This window comes from Pangasianodon hypophthalmus, chromosome 9 (assembly GCF_027358585.1).
Source record: "Pangasianodon hypophthalmus isolate fPanHyp1 chromosome 9, fPanHyp1.pri, whole genome shotgun sequence".
Classification (NCBI taxonomy): Eukaryota; Metazoa; Chordata; class Actinopteri; order Siluriformes; family Pangasiidae; genus Pangasianodon; species Pangasianodon hypophthalmus.
Window position 1 is genome coordinate 28,287,699 of NC_069718.1, and position 24,527 is coordinate 28,312,225.

The 24,527-nt window shown below is 38.1% G+C and overlaps 2 protein-coding genes across 2 annotated transcripts; both read left to right on the forward strand.

Annotated features, from left to right (window-relative positions):
• Positions 1–3,696: 3,696 nt before the first annotated feature.
• LOC128318884 (protein NLRC3-like) lies at positions 3,697–4,526 on the forward strand (the record flags this gene model as incomplete). Its single annotated transcript, XM_053237007.1, has 1 exon — positions 3,697–4,526. A coding segment is annotated over exon 1 (819 nt), but the record flags the coding sequence as incomplete, so codon positions are not given.
• Positions 4,527–11,330: 6,804 nt separating this feature from the next.
• Positions 11,331–22,964, forward strand: LOC128318749 (NLR family CARD domain-containing protein 3-like). Its single transcript, XM_053236580.1, has 7 exons — positions 11,331–11,631; positions 17,985–18,101; positions 18,538–18,592; positions 18,826–19,030; positions 19,319–21,092; positions 22,670–22,837; positions 22,940–22,964. Exons 1-7 carry the CDS (start codon positions 11,579–11,581, stop codon positions 22,962–22,964), a joined length of 2,397 nt encoding a protein of 798 aa, XP_053092555.1. The 5' UTR covers positions 11,331–11,578.
• Positions 22,965–24,527: the final 1,563 nt, after the last annotated feature.

Consider the following 24,527-nt stretch of genomic DNA (forward strand, 5'->3'; position numbering starts at 1 on the left):
TTGATTGATTGTGCCTGTACTTTGCAAGCTGTTCTTGGATAAAAAGTGTGAGATAAAACTCTTTCCCGTGATCGACGCTTACTTGATCCCATGATCCAAAGGAGAGAAGTGCTGGTCTGCAGCACATAACAGGGACAGGCTTTCTGAATGGGATTACTAAGTCCATTACAAATATAACTGGAAAATACAACATTTCGATTCAAGTCTAGACTATAAGATTGTGGTGGTTAGTAGAGTAAGCCTGTTGTGTTGTTCATCTAAATGTGTAACCAAATGATGGCAAATTCCCTGTAGACTTCTCTGCATATTGTGAGGTTATTCTATACAGGCATTGTAGAATATCCCACAGTTTTGCTGCTATATCCATCAACTGCAAGGATGTGGGTCACCCCAAACATCCCAAGCTTTTCATTTTGATCCAAATGGATTTTATGCCCCATGTACTCAGCACTGTAGGAAACAGGATCGAGATTTCTTGCACCTTCAGTAATAAACAATGAGAAAGTGTGACAGCCTTTTAGGACAAAAAGGCTAAAAGAAGTAAGACTACAGGTCCAGAATTGCATATACTACATTTTTATTCTATGAATTTATATCTGGCTAATCTTGTTTTTAGCATTAAAACAATTCTGCTTACAGTCTAGCTATATAACTGTAACTTTTTATATGCAGAATAAGTGTGTAGCCTGCATGCAACTATACACATATTGGAAGGATTTGACACAGGCAGGTAAATCCAGGCTCATGAGACCATCAGAAATCAACTGAACTCCTTTTTTTCCGTGAATCCTGATACACTCACTCATTTGGTGGAGAAAAAAGTTATTTTTTTAATCAGTGTTATATTTCTAAGAAATAATAAAATGCTAAAATAAATATATGTTTGACCATATGGGGAAAAATATACAAGTAATTAAATCTTTTTATTTCCATTATTTCTGAAAAATATTGGAATATGGAAATTGGGTAGCTTAATTAATACATTTTCTATTCTGTAATTACATAAGAAAAAGACTGGAGAGAGCCACTATGAATATAAAACAAGTTTCATAACATGCGAAAATGCACTGTTCTGTTTTTACTGCTTACTGTTTTACTGCAGAATCACTTAAAAACACACACACACACACACTTCCACCTCTGCAGAATAAACAGGTAAAGTGAAAAAGCGAAGTGAAGGTGAAACTCAGAAGCTCCATTTTGTGTCGAGGGGAAAATAAACCATTTCAGGAGTAAAAACACAGTGAGTATCTAAATCTAAAGCTATAATATATAAACACACTGAAGTGACACTAGATGCAGAAGAGTTTTGTGGGTTTGTACTGAAGTTTTAATGTACACAGGTTGTTTTAGGACTTGATACCGTGACTATTTCCTGTAAGTGAACTCTGTGCTGATACAGGGTTTGATTTAACACACAGATGTTGGAGTGAAGTAAACGTGTGTCCTGCTGTAATCTGGAGAAGGAGACATGACCTCCAACATGAGTGTGTCTGGAAAACAGGACTTAAAGAAAGACGAGAGGTGAGTTACTTTTCCATTCATCAGCAATAAATACACACCGTCTCATGGGAACAGATCTGTATCTCTAAACACTCACTAGTTAACAGAGGAACTAGACTTTGCTTTAAGGTGTTTAATAGCAGTGAATATATCAGTGATCTGATCTAAGAACAGTTTAGAGAAATCATTCCCTGAGAGAAGAGTAAAAAGGACTGTGTAATGTGTAGCATAAGAGCAGCATAGCTTTGAGTCAGTGAACTCTACAGGCTTTAAGACCCAGCTGAGTCAGTTAGCTGTGATTGGGACTCCTGACATCAGAGTAATTCCTGAGGTATGAGGCGAGTCTCCTGTTTGAATAAGTGTGCAGACTGTAGCTGAATTAAAAAGATGGAATTATTGGTGTTTAATGATGAACACATTGTTTAACTGTGCTGAGACAGCAGAGTATTAATTATTGCTGATATTTCTGTTGTAATTCTAGAATGATGGAGGGAAAGAGATCAGACTCACCAGAACCCAGCTGTGTGTCCATGAAGAGTGACCGGTCAATGGGATTTCCACTTAACTTCACAGAAAGAGACAGTTCTACTGATGTGAGGTCAGTATAGTGAGGTGTTTTACGGCAGTGTTCCACCTGATCAAACTCACTCGTCTCATTATGAAGCCCTTCATGAGCTTTATCAGGTGTTGAAGCAGTAAAACACTAAACTGTGCAGTGCTGCAGCTCTCGGACTGGCAGTGAGGAAAACTGCTTTAAGAGTTCAGTTCAGTCTGCAGTCCCTGAGCTGGAGGGTCTGTGGTGCTACAGAAGAACATTTACACCTGGGAGATTAATGACAATATAACTATTGATTGATTCATTCATTCAAATATTTGTTTCTAAACATGTTAGCGTCAGTTGGGAAATCCTGAAATCAGTGTATTGTGTTAAGAGGATAGTGGAAAATATCTGTCACTGTATTTATTAGTGTGTGTTGTGTAGCTATGAATACATATAGTCCATATTATATGATGTGTTTTGTTTGTTCACAGACCACAACAGAAGAAATCAAACATCAGCAGAAATCAGTTGAAGTCAATATTCAAGGTGTGTGTCTTTTTAATGTGTGTAAATTGTGTGTTAGTAGGTTGCAGGTGTTTAAGATAATGACAATTTACAGTTTACAGATGTGTAGCAGCATTATGAGTAATCGGACAGAATTTCAGTTGTGACTTGTGGTAATAGAAAGAGACTTTTCATCTTTTCATGAAATAAAAGCATATTTCACTGTATTATTAGATTATAATATTTAGATCTGTTACTGTGTGTTTCTAACCAGGAGCTGGAACACAGAGTCATCATTCTGATAAAGAATGAGCTGAAGAGGTTTAGGAAGCTCCTGAGTCCAGATTACCCAGCATGCACTGAGAGGGAGGTGGAGGATGAGGAGGATCTGCACAGTGTCAGAGAGGGAGCGCTGAAGATCACACTGCACGTCCTGAAGAACATGAACCACACAGATCTCGCTAACACACTGCACAACAGTAAGAGCTCTGAGTCACAGCTTTATTCCATCAGGTTCACTTTAGAGAGAGGAAATTGTTTTAGATATTAACGCTTTTAGTTTTAAGTTTGATTTTAGTATCATGTGGATCTGGTGCTTTTCTGTTCTGTTTGTGGTCCAGCTTGTGGTTACTCTGTACAATGGTCCTGTTCCTTCAATAATATTTAGTACATGAATCAGGAATGAACAGCAGCATTTGAAAGAATTTTACATTTTATATTGTGGTCAGTGATTTTGCATTAAAACATATTATTACTTTGTTTATTAGAGTCTGTGTCGCCTGTGTATCAGCCAAAGTTGAAATCCAACCTGAGAGAGAAGTTTAAAAGAATTAATGAAGGAATCTCACAGCATGGAAGCTCAGCACTTCTGAATGAGATCTACACAGAGCTCTACATCACAGAGGGTTGGAGTGGAGATGTCAATAATGAACATGAGGTGAGACAGATTGAGACAGCATCCAGGAGACCAGGGACACAGGAGGCACCCATCAAATGTAATGACCTCTTTAAAGACAAGTCCATCAGAAGTGTGCTGACTAAAGGAGTTGCTGCAATTGGAAAAACAGTCTCTGTGCAGAAGTTCATTCTCGACTGGGCTGAAGGAAAAGCAAATCAGGATGTCTTCATGTTTCCACTTCCCTTTAGAGAGCTGAATTTGATGAAGCAGAAAAATCTCAGTCTGATGAATCTTCTTCATCGCTTTTTCCCAGAAATGAGAAAACTACAATTAATAGACTCCTACAAAGTGGTGTTGATCTTTGATGGTCTGGATGAGTGTCGACTTCCTCTAAATTTCCAGAACAATGAGAGATTATGTGATGTGACGGAGTCAGCCTCAGTGGATGTGCTGCTGACAAACCTCATCAAGGGGAATCTGCTTCCCTCTGCTCTCCTCTGGATAACCACTCGACCAGGAGCAGCCAATCAGATCCCTCCTGAGTGTGTAGACCAGGTAACAGAGGTACGAGGCTTCAGTGATCCTCAGAAAGAGGAGTACTTCAGGAAGAGGATTAGTGATCAGAGCCTGGCCAATAAAATCATCACACACATGAAGTCTTCAAGAAGCCTCTACAACATGTGCCACATCCCAGTCTTCTGCTGGATTTCAGCCACTGTTCTAGAGAGAATGTTGGTTGAAGCAGAGAGTGGAGAGATCCCCAAGACTCTGACTCAAATGTTCACACACTTTCTGATCTTTCAGATCAAACACAAGGACCAAAAGTACCATCAGAACTGTGACCCTGATCCTCAGCAGACCAGAGAGAGTATCCTGGCACTGGGAAAACTGGCTTTCCAACAGCTGGAGAAAGGAAACCTGATCTTCTATGAGGAAGACCTGAGAGAGTGTGGCATTGATGTCAGAGAAGTGTCAGTGTACTCAGGAGTGTGTACCCAAATCTTCAGAGAGGAGTCTGGGCTTCACCTGGGGAAGGTGTTCAGCTATGTACATCTGAGTGTTCAGGAGTTTTTGGCTGCTTTATATGCAATTCTCTCCTTCATCAGCAGAAATGTAACAGAACCACCAATGAATAATCTGTCTGATCTTTTCAGAAATTCAAACATGTCTGATTTCCTCAGGAGTGCAGTGGACAAGTCCTTACAGATTGAGAATGGTCACCTGGACCTGTTCCTTCGCTTCCTTCTGGGTCTCTCACTGGAGTCCAATCAGACTCTCTTACGAGGCTTAATGCCACAGACAGGAAGCAGCTCTCACAGCAAACAGGAAACAGTTGAGTACATCAAGGAGAAGATTAGGGAGAATCCATCTCCATAGAAATCCATCAATCTGTTCCACTGTCTGAATGAACTGAGTGAGCATTCTCTAGTGCAGGAAGTACAAACTTACCTGAACAGAGGAGGTTACAGTCGTCTCAGAGGAATCAGGCTCTCTCCTGCTCAGTGGTCAGCTCTGGTGTTTTTGTTACTGAACTCAGAACAGGAGCTGGATGAGTTTAAATTGAATAAATACGATGAATCAGAAGAATGTCTTCTGAGGCTGCTGCCAGTGGTCAAAGCCTCCAGAAAAGCTCAGTGAGTATTTTTATTCATAAATGTACTACAACATGGTTTGTTATTTTATTGTAACACTGAAATGCACTGTTTGGATTAATGCTTGTCAATAGTTACTCTGATCATCTTTAAATAAAGCTCTGGCACTTTTACAGAAGATTCTTTCACTTTTTACACTAACACATTATGTCTGCACTTAGGCACACATGTGAGAGAGAACAAGGACACTTTCACACCTACCCTTATTGGTTTGGACCGATTAAACTTTTTCTTTAGTTTGGATCTCTTTGGTTGTATGTCAACACTCCACCTGTTCTGGGGTCCACACCAAACTACTGAACTAGTGTCTGTGTAAAATCTAAGGTCCTGAGGTGACAGATTTGTAACGGTACACACCAACTACTATACCGTCTCTGTGAAATTCAACATGTAACTCACTGTAAAGTACCACTAGTACTGGCATGTTATTAACTGATAGTGTACAGTTCTATAATTCTTTATTTTCTGTAATAAAATGCACTATATCTGCAGTGTTGGTTGTAGAAACTTGAACACAGATCAGAGTGTATTGTTTGTAGGCTGCTCGCTCTCACATGTGTGTGTTATGTACATGACCTAATGGTCTTATAATAAATTGTAGCTGAGAGATTGTGGAGTGCAGAAAGACGTCCCTCCTCCTGTAAATGTGCTGATGTGGTGTCCTGTCCTCTGATTTCTGTGTGTGAGAGAAACACACTGACATTTCTGTTACATGTTAAACTTTAGCTGTATTATGGCTGTGTTTGTGTGTTTGGGATCAGTGTTCTGATATTTCATCATTTCTCTTCCAGGCTGTGTGAGTGTAATCTGACAGAGGAAAGCTGTAGAGTTCTGTCCTCAGTTCTCAGCTCAAACTCCTCCAGTCTGAGAGAACTGAACCTGAGTGAGAATAAACTACAGGATTCAGGAGTGAAGCTGCTCTCTGCTGGACTGGAGAATCCACACTGAACACTGGAGAAACTGAGGTACACATACACACACACACACACACACACACATGCACACACACACACACACACACACACCTATCTGAGTTTTAATAGATGCAGCAACATGCAGTTTTCATCTGTGGTAACTGTAATTGTAGTGATCTGATATATTTTCATTGTTATGTGTGTGAGATGGAGAGTAAATGTACTGTATATAAAGATTTTGTGTAGTTCATGTTTTCAATGCTAAAACTGAGTGTGTTAAGTGTGAGAAGGTTTTCTTTCTTGCAGGATGTGGTGCTGCAGTATTACAGATGAAGGTTGTGCTGCTCTGGCTTCAGCTCTGAGGTCAAACTCCTCATCACACCTGAGAGATCTGAATCTGAACGGTAATAATCCAGGAGAATCAGGAGTGAAGCTGCTCTCTGATCTACTGAAGGATCCACACTGTAAACTGGAGACACTACAGTGAGTTACTGACTTACTGCCTCTTTACTGTATTGTATGATATTGAATAATATTTACTGTGTACTGTATAATATTTTCTCTTTTTCTGTGTGTGTGTGTGTGTGTGTCTTGGTGTTTATGTTGATGTTTGTTTACACTGCTGCTCTTCTCTGTCTTTCAGCATTAAGGATCATAAATTCACCAGGACTGGCTTATGACAGGAGTCTCAGCTCAAACCTCTTTTCCAGGATAAAGCAGTTTTGGTGAAGCGTTAGAACCCGTCCCACATTTCCAGCAGTTTGGGAGCTGAATCATTCATATTCAGATGTAGAAGTTCCATAACAATAACCGGGACTGATCACATCCTTTTATCCACTCAGCTACAAGTTACTTCAGGCTTTAATAACATATTTTACAATCCAAAGTCAAATCCTTCAGCATCTACACACAACACAGAGATATCATCACATCATCACACTGATTACACAAATACACATCCATGTGTTGTAGCTGTTTATAGCTTATTTTTAGCTCCTTATTTTTTATCTTTTTTTTTAGTGTGTTTCTGCTCAACATGGCTTTATTCAGTTTGGTGTAACATGACAGTGAATTTTTTTCTCCACAGATGATTGATTTATAGTTGTGATTTAATCCATTTTTTCCCAGTTTTTTGTAAGTTTTTTTAAACTTCTGTTCCTTGTTTGCTACTGTGTTTTTTAAAGGACAATTCTGGCATAAAACTAGAATTTAATATATTATTTGTCATGCTCTGTAGTACTCTGTTGCATGGGATTGTATTGCTTACTGTCTGTGTTTTAGCCGAATTCAAGCAAAACTAAGTAATCATGTAATCATGCTAGCATTATGGTAGCTAAATATGTTGTTGCTAACTTCATTTATTTGACTCAGTTTAATTTTGAAAGATGTACAGTTACTCTCTGCTTGCCTCGTGGAGGCAGTTTCTCCAGTATTCAAACCAGTAAATCTCTCTACAGTGTCTGCTGCGTCATCATAAGATGTACGATCTGTAAGATACAGTTAGGCATGTTTACAACAGCTGTATCAATGGTTACATTTTTAACAAGTCAAACCATGAAGTTGGAGGGGCGACAACAAGAGAAGACCACATCAGGTTCCACTCCTGTCAGCCAAGAAGGGGAATCTGAGGCTACAGTGGGCACAGACTCACCCAAACTGGACAGTTAGAGATTGGAAAGAGGCCAGTATGTATTCTTCCAGGCCACTGAGAATGAAATGGATATAACTGAGATTATATTTCATGAATCTACACCAAATATCCCAAAATATTTTGACATTAGTCTAAGGCAGGCAAATACTAGTCTAAAACTAATACTATTTGTCATTTCTATAGGCATGTTGGTAGATTGTATTCAGTCTTAATTATTTGTTTTTACAACTCGAAATAACTTTAAACAACTTTTTCACCTCTCAGAGTATAATGAAGAGTATTTGTAATGAACATTGGTTCATCAAGATTTATTGATTGTGTGTTTGTGTGTGTGTGTGCGAATTTGTGTACTGTGTATCATCGGGTCCTTGGCTCCTGGCTGCCAGGATTGTTGTCTGGATGGTCGAGTTCCCTGTTTAAAGTGTGTTATTATGTACATGTATGTAAGGATTTAATAAAAAGGCATCATGCTCATTGGTTATTTCACTGTCATGATCCGCCCACTTCAGTTCATGAGATTTAGTTGGTCTATCAGTGTGGGTGAAAGAGAGAATGAGAAAGCCTGTGTGTCTCTGTGTATTGTTGCAGGGCTGGGGAGGAGGCCGCATTACCACTTTATGTTCTGTTTGGGGCTAAATGACTCCTTTTAAAACCCTGTACATTATAGAACTGATTGTTTCAGCCTGAGCTTACCTCAGCTCCTCTAACAACAATATTCACTTTACATAGATTGATATGTAACATGATTTTAAACTAGCACGTTGAATTAAAATAATAAAACTGGTATTTATACATCTGAAATAAAAAGGTGATGTTAGTTTTTGTTCCATTCCCTCCATCTTTTATTCCTGCTTTGGGCATAGTGGATTTTAGACTGAGTTATTATCTAAAACTCAAGAGGGACCAGGAAGCTAAAATGCTAGTTTTATATAGCAGCCTAGAGAGTATTACTTTACATTACATTATTACAGCTTTTTTTTTTTTTTTAAGGAATCCTTAATTCAGTTAATAGACAGAGATGAATTGAACATGGAGGATAATGTGGCCAGATATTGCAGATCAAACCTGTCTTGCCATGTAGCCCATCTTGGACTCACCAGAGTAGTTCAGGCATGGAATGCACATAGTGAACAATACATACAGTATGGAACAGTGAACATACTTCTGTATTTTCTATTCTGTTGAAGTTCAACCCAACCCTATCCCACAGTTCTGTTTATGTGTATATACAGAGCTGATAGTTTGTTAGCTACACCTACCTTGTGCCTACACTCACTGAGCCTTACACTCATTACCTATAAGGTGGATTATCTGATTTAAAAAAAAAAAAAAAAAAAAAAGGCCAGTGATGGAGATACAAGTTGAGTGTACCAAATAAACTGAAAACCCTGTATATATGTGTAAATGTGTGTGCAAGTGTGGTTCATAAATTGACACTAATTAACAGTAACCATAGAGTTTTCAGTAATTTGGAGTTTTCACTAATAGAAATAGAAATAGAAAAACTAACCTAAAATTGTTGCTCAATATAGCATAAAGAGCATAAACTTAACATGACAGAACAAATTTCAGCGTTTTGTTTTTTCGTTGTGTCGTCAAACATAAACTGTGTCTTGTTGTACACTCAAGACTTCAGAAAGCCCAGCGACCCTATGCACATTAGTGTTGAAAGAATCTCCTCGGCACCTCATGCACTGGTCAGAAGTCTCCTGCCTCTGCTCTACACACACTTTGCACCCAAGGAGGCTGCTGCAGCATGTAGCAAACATAGACTCTACCATGAGACCTGAATAAAACAAATGACAGAGACAATGCCAGCAAAGTACACAAAATCAAGATAAACAAGTTTTTATAACAAGAACACATACTTGACACAGTCAAAAAAGTCTACACACCCCTGTTAAAATGGCAGGTTTTTGTGATGTAAAAAGACAAATAAATAAATAAATAAATAAATAAATAAATTCAAAATAGTAAATAGTCCAAATGTAATTATAATACATCTGTCATCAATGAAATTATTCTGATTAAACCCCAAATAAAGACCAACACGCAACTCTTCTACATTTAGTGTCAGTTCAGTGTGTTTATATATTATAGCTTTAGATTTAGACATTCACTGTGTTTAAACTCCTGAAATGGTTTGTTTTCCCCTCGTCACAAAATGGAGTTGCTGAGTTTCACTTTCACTTTCATCGTCTACTTCGTTATTCTGCAAAGGGGGAAGGGCAGTGACGCAGTTCAGAGTGACGTAGCTATTTGTTATCGATATGATTCTCAAATCCCCGTCTCTCGCAATGCGCATGCGTGATGTAAATAGGTTGCGATGACGCAGCCCGACCTTTACCACGCAAGCGAACTCAATCCTCTGCGCATGCGCAAAAAATTCCAGACGTTCCGAAACGTTTTCTATTCAAAGTGGGCGGTCTCCAATCATTCTGATACATAATTACAGTATATAAAATGTATTAATTAATTAAGCTATCCACTTTCCTTAAACAAGTGTTTTATTTTCATTCAGATTACTAAAATCTTTTACTAAACTCTGACCTGCTGTGGTTCTTGGTGCTGTTCCTATCAGAGTTAATCCACTTTTAAAGAGCTCTATGGAGTCATAATTCCTTGCTGTTGAAATCAAACAAATTAAACAGTTAAAGGTTTTAATGAGATCAAGCACTGAAATGTGAGATATTCTCAAAAAAACAAATAACAGCTTACTTAAAACAAAAATGTAAATTTACTTAATCAGTAAAAGAAGCAGCATTATAATGAGCTTGTCTCAGACTATGTCCAACTCCAAACCAGACAGAACAAAAATGTGGAGGATGATGATTTCTTCTCCAAAATAAAATCTGAATTACACAGAATAAATGATGAATTATTCCTAAATGTCCAGGTCCAGACTGGTCTTGATATAAATCACACAGAAAACCCACAGAATGTAATAAAACAAGTAAAAACTTGTCAGAATCCCTCTTCTTTAGCTGCAACCTGACTTGGTAAAAGTGATGAATTAACCTCCAGCATACCTCTTTAACCTCGCTTCTTATAAGATATTTATACAGTAGAGCTCAAGGCTCCAGTAAGACATGAATATATTAATCTACTAATCTTCCTCTATTTCTAACACAGGGTTTGGATGGGAAAGAGAAACAAATTCACCCAACCACTCTGTGTATGGATGTGCAACAGCAAGGAGAGGAATTATGACTCCATAGAGCTCTTTAAAAGTGGATTAACTCTGATAGGAACAGCACCAAGAACCACAGCAGGTCAGACTTTAGTAACAGGAACATCCTTTGGGGAAATGTGAGACTGGAAATGAGCTAGAAATCCCTTATATGAGACCAACATCCCCCGAGATTTTAGTAACAGGAATATTTCATTCATTTAAAAAATCTGAATGAAAATAAAATACTTGGAAATTGGGTGGCGTAATTAATTCATTTTATATGCTGTAATTGCATAAAAAAAGATTGGAGAGCTCCACTTTGAATACAAAACCGTAATATTTAATTTCGTAACGTGTGACGTTATTGCGCATGCGCATATGATTAATTCCCACCGTGTCAATCTGCGTCACTGCCCTTCCCCCTTTGCAGAACTGACAAGTAGACGGTGAAAGTGAAAGTGAAACTCAGCAGCTCCATTTTGTGTCGAGGGGAAAATAAACCATTTCAGGAGTAAAAACCTAGTGAATATCTAAATCTAAAGCTATAATATATAAACACACTGAAGTGACACTAGATGCAGAAGAGTTTTGTGGGTTTGTACTGAAGGTTTAATGTACACAGGTTGTTTTAGGACTTGATACCGTGACTATTTCCTGTAAGTGAACTCTGTGCTGATGCAGGGTTTGATTTAACACACCGATGTTGGAGTGAAGTAAACGTGTGTCCTGCTGGAGAAGGAGACATGACCTCCAACATGAGTGTGTCTGGAAAACAGGACTTAAAGAAAGATGAGAGGTGAGTTACTTTTAAAAAGTGATTAGTTGACTTGTAAAATGTTAAATGCAAATAAGTAATAATAATAATAATATATTTATAATAATAAATAAATGTTAATAATTAAAAAAAAAGAAGATAAATTACTTGAAGTTCTACATTGTTCATTTTATGCCTCTACCTCCATTCAGAACAGCAAACTTATTGCCCAAACATAAAATCCCCCCTCATCTGAGTGGAGAAAAAATCTTCCACATTAAAACTCAGAAGTCTCTGCTTATACTAAACTAAATGAGATAAATATGCCTTGTCTTAACTAAACCAAGAATAGAAAAAAAAATCAGATAAAATTGCATTAAAATGAATTTTAATTCTTTGTGTGAACCTTTAAATGTAAACGGCTAAAAAAATGAATAAAATAAAAGCACGTACCCACAGCCATAGTCCTACATCTGAACAGAACATTAGGTGAACATTTGATGAACATTTTTGCTCAAACTTCTAGCTCAACAGAGAATTTTTTAAGGCCAGCAGTTCTGGATTGAGTTTTTTCTGGGCTAACTGTAACATCACCTTCTCCACAAAGTGAAACATGTTCCTCGTACCTGCATTATAGTCTATGTGCAGCACTGAGTCCAAACAAGACAAAGTGCATTTGGGTAAGGACAATGTCTCCAAGTGTTATTGCAATGGAAGATGGGTGGAGGTGTAACTGGGTTGTTCCTGGCTTTGGACTGTCTTCAGGAATGACAGTCAATATTAAGGCGCAGCAAAGCCTGTTTATTCAAAAGGAGGCTAAAGCAGAGATGGCTTGCCCCCTCACATCATTATTAGGTTTTATAGATGAATCATCAAGATGTTTCTGACCGTGTAACTAACCCCTAAGGTGTACTAACCATCATCTCTGCCTGGAATGAAAAGTGCTCAGCATCTGACAAGAAACCTGCAATAACTGATTGAGTACACATTACTACGCAAAAGTTTTAGGCAGAGACAGAGACAGTTCTACTGATGTGAGGTCAGTATAGCGAGGTGGTTTATGGCAGTGTTCCACCTGATCAAACTCACTCGTCTCATTATGAAGCCCTTCATGAGCTTTATCGGCTGTCGAAGCAGTAAAACAGGAAGGTTGGGCTGAACATTTAAATGAAGTATCCATGGCTGAATATTCAATACTCTCTCATCAATGTAATCAGTGATGTATTCTGTTACACTAATTTAAAAGGGTCACTTATTCAGATTACTTTTAGAATGATTTTAGAATACATATTTTAAAGGCACAGTTGAAAGAATTATGATGTGTGTTAGGTCATTTTTGTTCTTCTTATTTTGCTTCTTATTGATCAGTGTTATGGGATGGTAGCTTGCTGTATGTCATGCAAAGCCCTTCTAAATAGTTGGTTTGCTAATCCCTTCAAATTCACACACATTAGGTACCATGAATTGTATAATAAATTTAGACACCATGGTTTGGTTAACAATATCTATAGGAATAGTCTATGTATGTTCTGATTGGTGTTAATTTCATTAATGAAAACTATGATGAAAAATGTTTGTCAACGACCTTTTTCTCCATGACTAAGACGAGACAATGATGAGACGACACCGACATCATTAAAAACTAATTATATCAGCATGCAGTATTGTTGACGAAAAAAAGACTAGACTAAAATGTAGTAAAAACAAAATAAAAACTTTACAAAAATATTTTTGTTGACAAAATATTATAGACTTTTTTCTAAATTACAATCCAAATATCCTGTTCATTGGATGGCATGAGTGGCAGTTTCCTTTCTTGTGCTATGTGCGGCATATCAGGACTAAGCAAGCCCAGTGGGGAGTACCTCTCAATCTAATGTTCATTAAATAGTGACAGCAACAATTTGATTTGGGAGAAAGAGAAGATCTGATATTTGGGCCCATGTTCTCTATACTGAGGCTAAGAACAAAAAAAGCAAATGCCTTGTTATATCAGAAGGGAAGCAATGTGGAAACACAACATCTAGAAAGAATACAAAAAATCTCAGCCAGCCATATGAAGGCTAACCACAAAGATATTGAGGTAGGTTTACGTTTTGGTGGTAACGTTAGGTTGGTACTTCACACATCCAAAAAATTGGTTTCAAAACTTTTTTTTCTGTACTGCTCACTATTTTATAGTTGTTTTAAAGATAATATTGCACTCCAGTTGTTGAATCGTGTTGGTTCAAAATAAATGTGGAAATCAGAACATGTTCCATGTCTGGATGTATTCCTTAAATGGACACATCAGACCAGACACGTTCTGCAAAGATGCATTCTTAATCATTCAACCTGTGTGTTTCATCAGATAATGATAAGCTAAATCTCATGTGAAATAAGTGAAATAAGACAAAATAAATGACAAAATGACAAAACATAAAATGACAAAAAAAATATTGGTTTTGGCTAGACTAGATTGACTGAAATGTTAATCAATAATAATCTTATGGCTAAAAATGTCTACAGTTTTCAGTGACAAACTAGACTAAAATACTTACTTTCTTTGACTAAGATAAGACTAAAATGCCCAGACTTTTAGTCAACTAAAACATGACTTGAAGCAAGTGTTTATTGATGATATTTCTGTTGTAATTCTAGAATGATGGAGGGAAAGAGATCAGACTCACCAGAACCCAGCTGTGTGTCCATGAAGAGTGACGTGTCAATGGATCATCCAATTACCTTCAGAGACAGAGACAGTTCTACTGATGTGAGGTCAGTATAGTGAGGTGTTTTACAGCGGTGTTCCACCTGATCAAACTCACTCGTCTCATTATGAAGCCCTTCATGAGCTTTATCAGGTGTTGAAGCAGTAAAACACTAAACTGTGCAGTGCTGCAGCTCTCGGACTGGCAGTGAGGAAAACTGCTTTAAGAGTTCAGTTCAGCCTGCAGTCCCTGAGCTGGAGGGTCTGTGGTTTACACCCGGCAAATTAATGACAATATGACCATTTTATTCATTCATTCATTGAAACATTTATTTCTAAATATGTTATTGTCAGTTAGGAAATCCTGATATCAGTGTATTGTGTTAAGAGGAGAGTGTTAAAGGAGCAGTAATTGATTTTTACATGTACGTATCACCTCTAAATTTGCAGAACATGAAAAAAAAGGTCATGGCCTCAGCACAAGTGTATTATGTGGCTGGGTTGTTCCTGGCTTTGGACTGTCTTCAGGAATGACTGTCAATATACCCACAGACACCTGAGTAAAGTCCCCAGTTACATCTGAGTCTTACATGTGATCAGCAGAGTTAGAAGTTAGATTTCTCTGTGCTTCATTTTCTGCATCTATCCAGTGCCTTCAAATGATCACCTGCTCAGGAGGCACAGCAAAGCCTGTTTATTCAAAAGGAGGCTAAAGAAGAGCTGGCTTGCCCCTCGCATCATTTTTACAGATGTTTTACAGATGAATCATCAAGATGTTTCTGAGCGTGTAACTAACCTCTAAGTTGTACTTACCATCATCTCTGCCTGGAATGAAAAGTGCTCAGCGTCTGACAGGAAACCTACAGTAACTATTTGATTATACACAGTACTGCGCAAAAGTTTTAGGCAGTTTGGAAACAAATGTTGTAAAATTATGATGATCAAAAATAATGCCATGAATAGTTTTTATCAATTAACTGCATGCGAGGTTCAGTAAATGTAAAAAAAAAAAATCAAAATCCATGTTTGGTGACCACCCTTTGTGTTTAAAACATCACCAATACTCCTAGGTACACTTGAGCACAGTTTTTTAAGGTAGTTGGCAGGAAGCTATAAAAAATAGATTATAGTTTATAAATATAGATTATGGATTATAAAAATAAACTAAACTAAAACTAACAAAACTATAGACACTTACAAAACAGTCAGAAGAATTCTGGGTCATTGTCACCGAGGAGGATGGGGAAACCACAAAGCACAAGAGTTTGCATTGCTATAACATCCTGTGTCTCTCAAAAATGGAGATGAATTAACTAATTAACTTTATAAATTAACCACAAGGAGTGGAGTCTGTAACAGGTGGCTTTAGTTGAACTTATGGCAGAAATACATTTGCAAACCCAAAATTTTGCATGGACAGCCTCAAACATTTTAGGTAAATAAATAAGTCTAAAAATTTAATTAGAAGACATAAAATTTAAGTTAATATTAATGCAATATGTAGCCCACCTTTGTATTAACCTGGTGTAGAAAGTTTGAGAGTGTTTTGCCAACCAGATTTCAATCAAATGTGGAGTATGGTTGTCCAATGACCCAAAGAACAGCTACTGTAGATTTTTAGTTGCAACTCTTTGGAATTCTGCAAAAAATCCAAAGAAATAAACCATACAAACCATGCAAGGGACAATAAAGCTCAAAGCAGAGTTTTTAACAATACCACATTATTTCTTACCTCGCTATTTGCTTACACACCAGATACAACACAGAGGTTTTGTCTCTTAACAGTCAAGTAATGGACAAACTAATTTTATTTTTTTTAAAAAAAGGCAAATTTTATAATCAGAAATTTGAACTGGGAATTATATTGATTAAATCATAAATGTATATAGAGGCCTTTGTGGTTATATATTTCTTACTTGACATTTGTTGAAGATTCAAAATTCACACTACTGAAGGCTCTGCTTCCAGGTCAGGGAGCTGTCCATCCAAATCTCACTAACCAATGAGAGTAAATCACTGTTAAGCCCGACCCACACGAGAGATTTGTGCCAGAATGGCGAATGTAAACTCGCAGAGCATAAATAAACAAAAACTCTGGTGGCGCATTCATGAACTATGATTAGCAAAAAGGAAGCTTAGAAAACTGTTAACAAAGAATGCTGTTTATTTGAAGACTGTGTTAAATTTTTGCCACTGAGGTCATTGTATTTCTTTCTCATTATATATTTCTGTACATTACTTTAAAAGTTATGTTTAATACTTTTGCAACAAAGCTAATTCCATAGCTAACTAGCTATGTCCTGATCCCATCACTATCAAAGTAAACTGGTGTAAATAACTTACCGCCATTCAACAACACAAAACAGGAACGCAAACTGCCCAGTGAAATTGCCCACGGGGTGTTTGCCTGAGTGGTGCTAAGTGCAAATGCCTGGTGCTCTAGCACATGCTCAAATGAACTGAAAGCCTAATTTTCAACTGTTTCCCAAGAACACAAATAATCAAGTTCAGTAAACTTAATTGCAATGCATTAAGTAATAGGTGCATCACAAAAAAGTAATAAAAACTCAATCATAATGAGAAAAAATAAGTAAGATGAATGTTCATCTTTTACAGTGCACCATCTCGTGGGAAGAGATCTGTATCTCTAAACACTCACTAGTTAACAGAGGAGCTAAACTTTGCTTTAAGGTGTTTAATAGCAGTGAATATATCACTAGCTGCATTTACATGGACACTAATAATCCGATCGTAATTGGACTAGAAGCACAATCAGATTTATAAAGTCACATGTAAACATGTCAATCGGAATGAATTGGCCAAAACCGATTAAAATTTCATTCAGATTGTAAGGGGTGGTTTAAACCTTTTCTAATCCGATGGAGAGGACATGTAAACACTTCATAGGATTGAAAATGAAACCAGATAATTCTGCGCATGTGCAATGACGTACAAATCACGTAATGACGTATGACGCACGGCTGTCAGCGGTATTGGGGCTCTGACCGTAGCCTCACCAGGTGCCATGTTCCCCTCCACCATTGAGCATAGTGTCATAAATGACTGTCGTGTCATCCTAAAATTCTCCTTCCTCTCCTCGTCTGTGAAGTGGTGCAAGATGACGTTGTCCCCCGTTGTCCTTGCTTCGGACCCTCATCCACAGATGCCTTGTTCTGGGCTCGGGAAGGGGCATTTTAATGGCAAGAGAGTGGCTGCTAGTATCTGCATGTTGGAACGGCGGGAAACGTGTATTCGTGCACTGTGCGCATGTCAGGAGATCAAATCCGATTCTGTCATGTAAACGCGCATATCAACCCGATTGCTTTATTCAGCATTCTTGTAAACACTGCGATCGGATTAATCAATCTGAATGATTTCATTCCAATTGAAACAAAAAGTGTCCATGTAAACGTGACTACTGAGAAGAGTAGAAAGGACTGTGTAATGTGTAGCATAAGAGCAGCAGAGCTTTGAGTCAGTGAACTCTACAGGCTTTAAGACCCAGCTGAGTCAGTTAGCTGTGATTGGGACTCCTGACATCAGAGTAATTCCTGAGGTATGAGGCGAGTCTCCTGTTTGAATAAGTGTGCAGACTGTAGCTGAATTAAAAAGATGGAATTCTTGGTGTTTAATGATGAACACATTGTTTAACAGTGCTGAGACAGCAGAGTATTAATTATTGCTGATATTTCTGTTGTAATTCTAGAATGATGGAGGGAAAGAGTTCAGACTCACCAGAACCCAGCTGTGTGTCCATGAAGAGTGACGCGTCAATGGAAGATCCAATTACCTTCAGAGACAGAGACAGTTCTACTGATGTGAGGTCAGTGTAGTGAGGTGTTTTACAGCAGTGTTCCACCTGATCAAACTCACTCGTCTCATTATGAAGCCCTTCATGAGCTTTATCAGGTGTTGAAGCAGTAAAACACTAAACTGTGCAGTGCTGCAGCTCTCGGACTGGCAGTGAGGAAAACTGCTTTAAGAGTTCAGTTCAGCCTGCAGTCCCTGAGCTGGAGGGACTGTGGTGCTACAGAAGAACATTTACACCTGGGAAATCAATTACAATATAACTATTTTATTCATTCATTCTTTCAAAAAAAATTTTTCTAAATATGTTAGTGTCAGTTAGGAAATCCTGAAATCAGTGTATTATGTTAAGAGCATACTGTTAAATATCTGTGTCTGTATTTATTAGTGTGTGTTGTGCAGCTATGAATACATATAGTCCATATTACATGATGTGTTTTGTTTGTTCACAGACCACAAAAGAGGAAATCAAACATCAGCAGAAATCAGTTGAAGTCCATATTCAAAGTGTGTGTATTTTTAATGTGTGTTTCTTGTGTTTAAGTAGCTTGCAGGTTTTAATTTATGATAATGACAATTTATAGATTTATCACTGTACAGCAGAATTATGTGTAATCAGACAGAATTTCAATTGTAACTGTGGTACTAAAAAGAGACTTTTCATCTTTTCATAAAATAAAAGCATCTCTCACTGTGTAACATTATAATATTTAGATCTGTTACTGTATGTTTCTAACCAGGAGCTGGAACACGAAGTCATCACTCTGATAAAGAATGAGCTGAAGAGGTTTAGGAAGCTGCTGAGTCCAGATTACCCAGAATGCACTGAGAGGGAGGTGGAGGATGAGGAGGATCTGCAGAGTGTCAGAGAGGGAGTGCTGAAGATCACACTGCACGTCCTGAAGAACATGAACCACACAGATCTCGCTAACACACTGCACAACAGTAAGAGCTCTGAGTCATGGCTTTATTCCATCAGGTTCACTTTAGAGAGAGGAAATTGTTTTAGATATTAACACTTTTAGTTTTAAGTTTGATTTTAGTATCATGTACATCTGGTGCTTTTCTGTTCTGTTCGTGGTCCAGCTTGTGGTTACTCTGTACAATGGTCCTGTTCCTTCAATAATGTTTAGTATGTGAATCAGGAATGAACAGCAGCATTTGAAAGAATTTTACATTTTATATTGTGCTCAGGGATTTTGCACTAAAACATGTTATTACTTTGTTTATTAGAGTCTGTGTCGCCTGTGTATCAGTCAAAGTTGAAATCCAATCTGAGGGAGAAGTTTAAAAGAATTAATGAAGGAATCTCACAGCATGGAAGCTCAGCACTTCTGAATGAGATCTACACAGAGCTCTACATCACAGAGGGTTGGAGTGGAGATGTCAATAATGAACATGAGATGAGACAGATTGAGACAGCGTCCAGGAGACCAGCAACACAGGAGACACCCATCAAATGTAATGATCTCTTTAAAGACAAGTCCATCAGAACTGTGCTGACTAAAGGAGTTGCTGGAATTGGAAAAACAGTCTCTGTGCAGAAGTTCATTCTGGACTGGGCTGAAGGAAAAGCAAATCAGGACATCTTTTTCATGTTTCCTCTTCCCTTTAGAGAGCTGAATCTGATGAAGCAGGAAAATCTCACTCTGATGAATCTTCTTCGTCACTTTTTCCCAGAAATGAGAAAACTAAAATTAATAGACTGTGAGTCCTACAAAGTGGTTTTGATCTTTGATGGTCTGGATGAGTGTCGACTTCCTCTAAATTTCCAGAACAATGAGAGATTGTGTGATGTGACAGAGTCAGCCTCAGTGGATGTGCTGCTGACAAACCTCATCAAGGGGAATCTGCTTCCCTCTGCTCTCCTCTGGATAACCTCTCGACCAGGAGCAGCCAATCAGATCCCTCCTGAGTGTGTAGACCAGGTAACAGAGGTACGAGGCTTCAGTGATCCTCAGAAAGAGGAGTACTTCAGGAAGAGGATCAGTGATCAGAGCCTGGCCAATAAAATCATCACACACACGAAGTCTTCAAGAAGCCTCTACATCATGTGCCACATCCCAGTCTTCTGCTGGATTTCAGCCACTGTTCTAGAGAGAATGTTGGGTGAAGCAGAGAGTGGAGAGATCCCCAAGACTCTGACTCAAATGTTCACACACTTCCTGATCTTTCAGATCAAACACAAGGACCAAAAGTACCATCAGAAATGTGACTCTGATCCTCAGCAGACCAGAGAGAGTATCCTGGCACTGGGAAAACTGGCTTTCCAACAGCTGGAGATAGGAAACCTGATCTTCTATGAGGAAGACCTGAGAGAGTGTGGCATTGATGTCAGAGAAGTGTCAGTGTACTCAGGAATGTGTACCCAAATCTTCAGAGAGGAGTTTGGGCTTCACCTGGGGAAGGTGTTCAGCTTTGTACATCTGAGTGTTCAGGAGTTTCTGGCTGCTTTATATGCATTTCTCTCCTTCATCACCAGAAATGTAACAGAACAACAAATCACTGATCTGTCTGATCTTTTCAGAAAGTCAAACATGTCTGATTTCCTCAGGAGTGCAGTGGACAAGGCCTTACAGAGTGAGAATGGACACCTGGACCTCTTCCTCCGCTTCCTAATGGGTCTCTCCCTGGAGTCCAATCAGACTCTCTTACGAGGCTTAATGCCACAGACAGGAAGCAGCTCTCACAGCAAACAGGAAACTGTCGAATACATCAAAGAGAAGATCAGGGAGAATCCATCTCCAGAGAAATCCATCAATCTGTTCCATTGTCTGAATGAACTGAATGATCATTCTCTAGTGCGGGAAGTACAAACTTACCTGAACAGAGGAGGTTACAGGTGTCTGAGTGGAACCAGACTCTCTCCTGCTCAGTGGTCAGCTCTGGTATTTGTGTTACTGAACTCAGAACAGGAGCTGGATGTGTTTAATTTGAGGAAATATGACCGATCAGAGGAATGTCTTCTGAGGCTGCTGCCAGTGGTCAAAGCCTCCAGAAAAGCTGAGTGAGTATTTTTATTTATAAATATATTACTGTATGGTTTGTTATTTTAATGTAATATTGAACTGCACTGTTTGGATTAATGCTTGTTAATAATTATTCTAATCATCTTTAAATAAACCTCTGGTACTTTTACAGAAGATTGTTTCACTTTTTACACTAACACGTTATGTCTGCAGTTAGCACTGGGTCATATGGACAAACTCTTATATTGATTTATTATGTTTTCTCTGACTGCATCATGACTGCTTTTTTGTGAATTTTGTGAAGTAAACACTAGTGACAGGTACTGTTACTTTTCTCGTTTTATTTGAAAGTGACATTGAACAGAACTATCACAAATGAGAACAACAGAAACATAACACTGTCAAAATTGGAACAATACAAATACAAAATATAAAAAGCATATATTAAAACATTCTGTTCAACTTCAAGTTTTAGGAGTCCAACTAAGAGTACACCTAAGTACCAGTTCCTCATCCTTGTCAGGTTAGATCCTAAACTGCACTGAACTACAGTACCCATCAGCCACTGCACATCACAATACCATGTCACATACTCCACTGTTCACCTGTTTCCTGTTTCACCCTAATCAGCACCACTATTTAAGTTCTAGTTTTGCGGTGTCTTTTGTCAGGCTTCTGTTGTTGATTTGCCTGCCATAGTCTTGCCCATAGTCCTTATGTTTTGTTGTTTTGTGTTTTTTCATCATCATAGTTGCTTATTTTTCACTGTGCACAATAAAAGTCTGCAACTGTATCTCCATTACATGACAAGCTTTTAGTTGGGCTGATGTCTGTTCTGTGTCAGAGTGTTGTGGGGAGTTTGTCACAGCACACTGCTAGTAGCTCCTGGCTGTGACCTTAATGACATAAATCAGCTACTGAAAAGTAACTTTTGCAACATGGGCTATATAGATTATATAAGAAAATATCTATCATTAGACATTTTTTTTCTATCATATATGGACATTTTCACACTTACCTTGTTTGGTTTGGAGAGATCAAACTTTTTCTTTAGTTTGGATCTGCTTGGATGTATGTGAACACTGCACCTGTACTCTGGCCACACCAAACAACTGAACCAGTGTCTGTAAAATTGGAGGTCTCGAGATGACAGGTTTGTAACTGTATGGAGAAGAACACACACCAACTGTTTTACCGTCTCTGTGAAATTCAACATATAACTCACTGTAAAGTACGACTACTATTGGCATGTTATTAACTGATAGTGTACAGTTCTATAATTCTTTATTTTCTGTAATAAAATGCACTATATCTGCAGTGTTGGTTGTAGAAACTTGAACACAGATCAGAGTGTATTGTTTGTAGGCTTCTCGCTCTCACGTGTGTGTTATGTACATGACCTAATGGTCTTATAATAAATTGTAGCTGAGAGATTGTGGAGTGCAGAAAGACGTCCCTGCTCCTGTAAATGTGCTGATGTGGTGTCCTGTCCTCTGATTTCTGTGTGTGAGAGAAACACACTGACATTTCTGTTACATGTTAAACTTTAGCTGTATTATGGCTGTGTTTGTGTGTTTGAGATCAGTGTTCTGATATTTCATCATTTCTCTTCCAGGCTGTGTGGGTGTAATCTGACGGATGAAAGCTGTAGAGTTCTGTCCTCAGTTCTCAGCTCAAACTCCTCCAGTCTGAGAGAACTGAACCTGGGTGAGAATAAACTACAGGATTCAGGAGTGAAGCTGCTCTCTGCTGGACTGGAGAATCCACACTGTACACTGGAGATACTGAGGTATACACACACACACACACACGCATACAGAGGTCACATTATCATTTTATCAGAAAATATTACATACAGAAATGATTGCATGTGTGTTTTATATAGCTGTAAATTTTGGAATATGATTTAAATATTTGTAAGAAGCTGAAATGTGTTTGTGAGAATCAGATTTACTTTCTAGATTAATTATATAATATGAATAAAAACTGTACTTACGAATTGTAATTATAGCTGTTTAGATCTTGTGTCCCTGCTAGAGGTGTAACACAATGCTATTATCTGTATCTGTATCTGTTAAGTGCTCAAAATATTTTTAACTGTTTTCGTATTCAGATTTAAACAGGAAGAAAAAAATCAGGGCTGCTGAAAAAGAAAACATTTTTCATTCACAAATTATAACACATTTATTGTAATTTATTTATTTATTTGTTTGTTTGGTTGGCCGGTTTTTTATTATATAACTTTATTCAACTCCTGAACCAGATGTCCTGTGGAACTTTCTGGAAAGTTTTCTATCTTCTGTCTAATGTGACTGAGTAAAAAAGCTAACTATGTTTCAGAACAACAACGTCTTTCCCAAATCAAGAAACTGTTATTTACAGTTGACAACAACAGCCACATAATAATATTTGATCAGATTTACTTTAGCTTTTGTGTTTGTTACATTCCAAAAAGATCAGAAAAGTTCACTCGACACGCTATCAGAATCTGTTATAAAGCTGGACATGGTAGCGGCTCCATGAGGACAGATAACATCAGAGAAATTGCCTTATTGACCTCACTGTAAAGTACGACTAGTACTGGCATGTTATTAACTGTTAGTGTACAGTTCTATAATTCTTTATTTTCTGTAATAAAATGCACTATATCTGCAGTGTTGGTTGTAGAAACTTGAACACAGATCAATGTGTATTGTTTGTAGGCTGCTCGCTTGCACTGACATTTCTGTTACATGTTAAACTTTAGCTGTATTATGGCTGTGTTTGTGTGTTTGAGATCAGTGTTCTGATATTTCATCATTTCTCTTCCAGGCTGTGTGACTGTAATCTGACAGAGGAAAGCTGTAGAGTTCTGTCCTCAGTTCTCAGCTCAAACTCCTCCAGTCTGAGAGAACTGGACCTGAGTGAGAATAAACTGCAGGATTCAGGAGTGAAGCTGCTCTCTGCTGGACTGGAGAATCCACACTGTATACTGGAGATACTGAGGTATACACACACACACACACAGAAAGAGAGAGAGAGTTTTAAACACAGCAACATCCAGTTTTCATCTGTGGTAATTGTAATTGTAGTGATCTGATATAATTTCATTGTTGTGTGTGAGATGGAGAGTAAATGTACTGTATATAGAGATTTTGTGTAGTTCATGTTTTCAATGCTAAAACTGAGTGTGTTAAGTGTGAGAAGGTTTTCTTTCTTGCAGGATGTGGCGCTGCAGTATTACAGATGAAGGTTGTGCTGCTCTGGCTTCAGCTCTGAGGTCAAACTCCTCATCACACCTGAGAGAACTGAATCTGTACTATAATAATCCAGGAGAATCAGGAGTGAAGCTGCTCTCTGATCTACTGAAGGATCCACACTGTAAACTGGAGACACTACAGTGAGTTACTGACTTACTGTCTCTTTACTGTACTGTAGTAAAACTGTACTGATACTGAGTAATATTCACTGTGTACTATATAATATTGTCACTT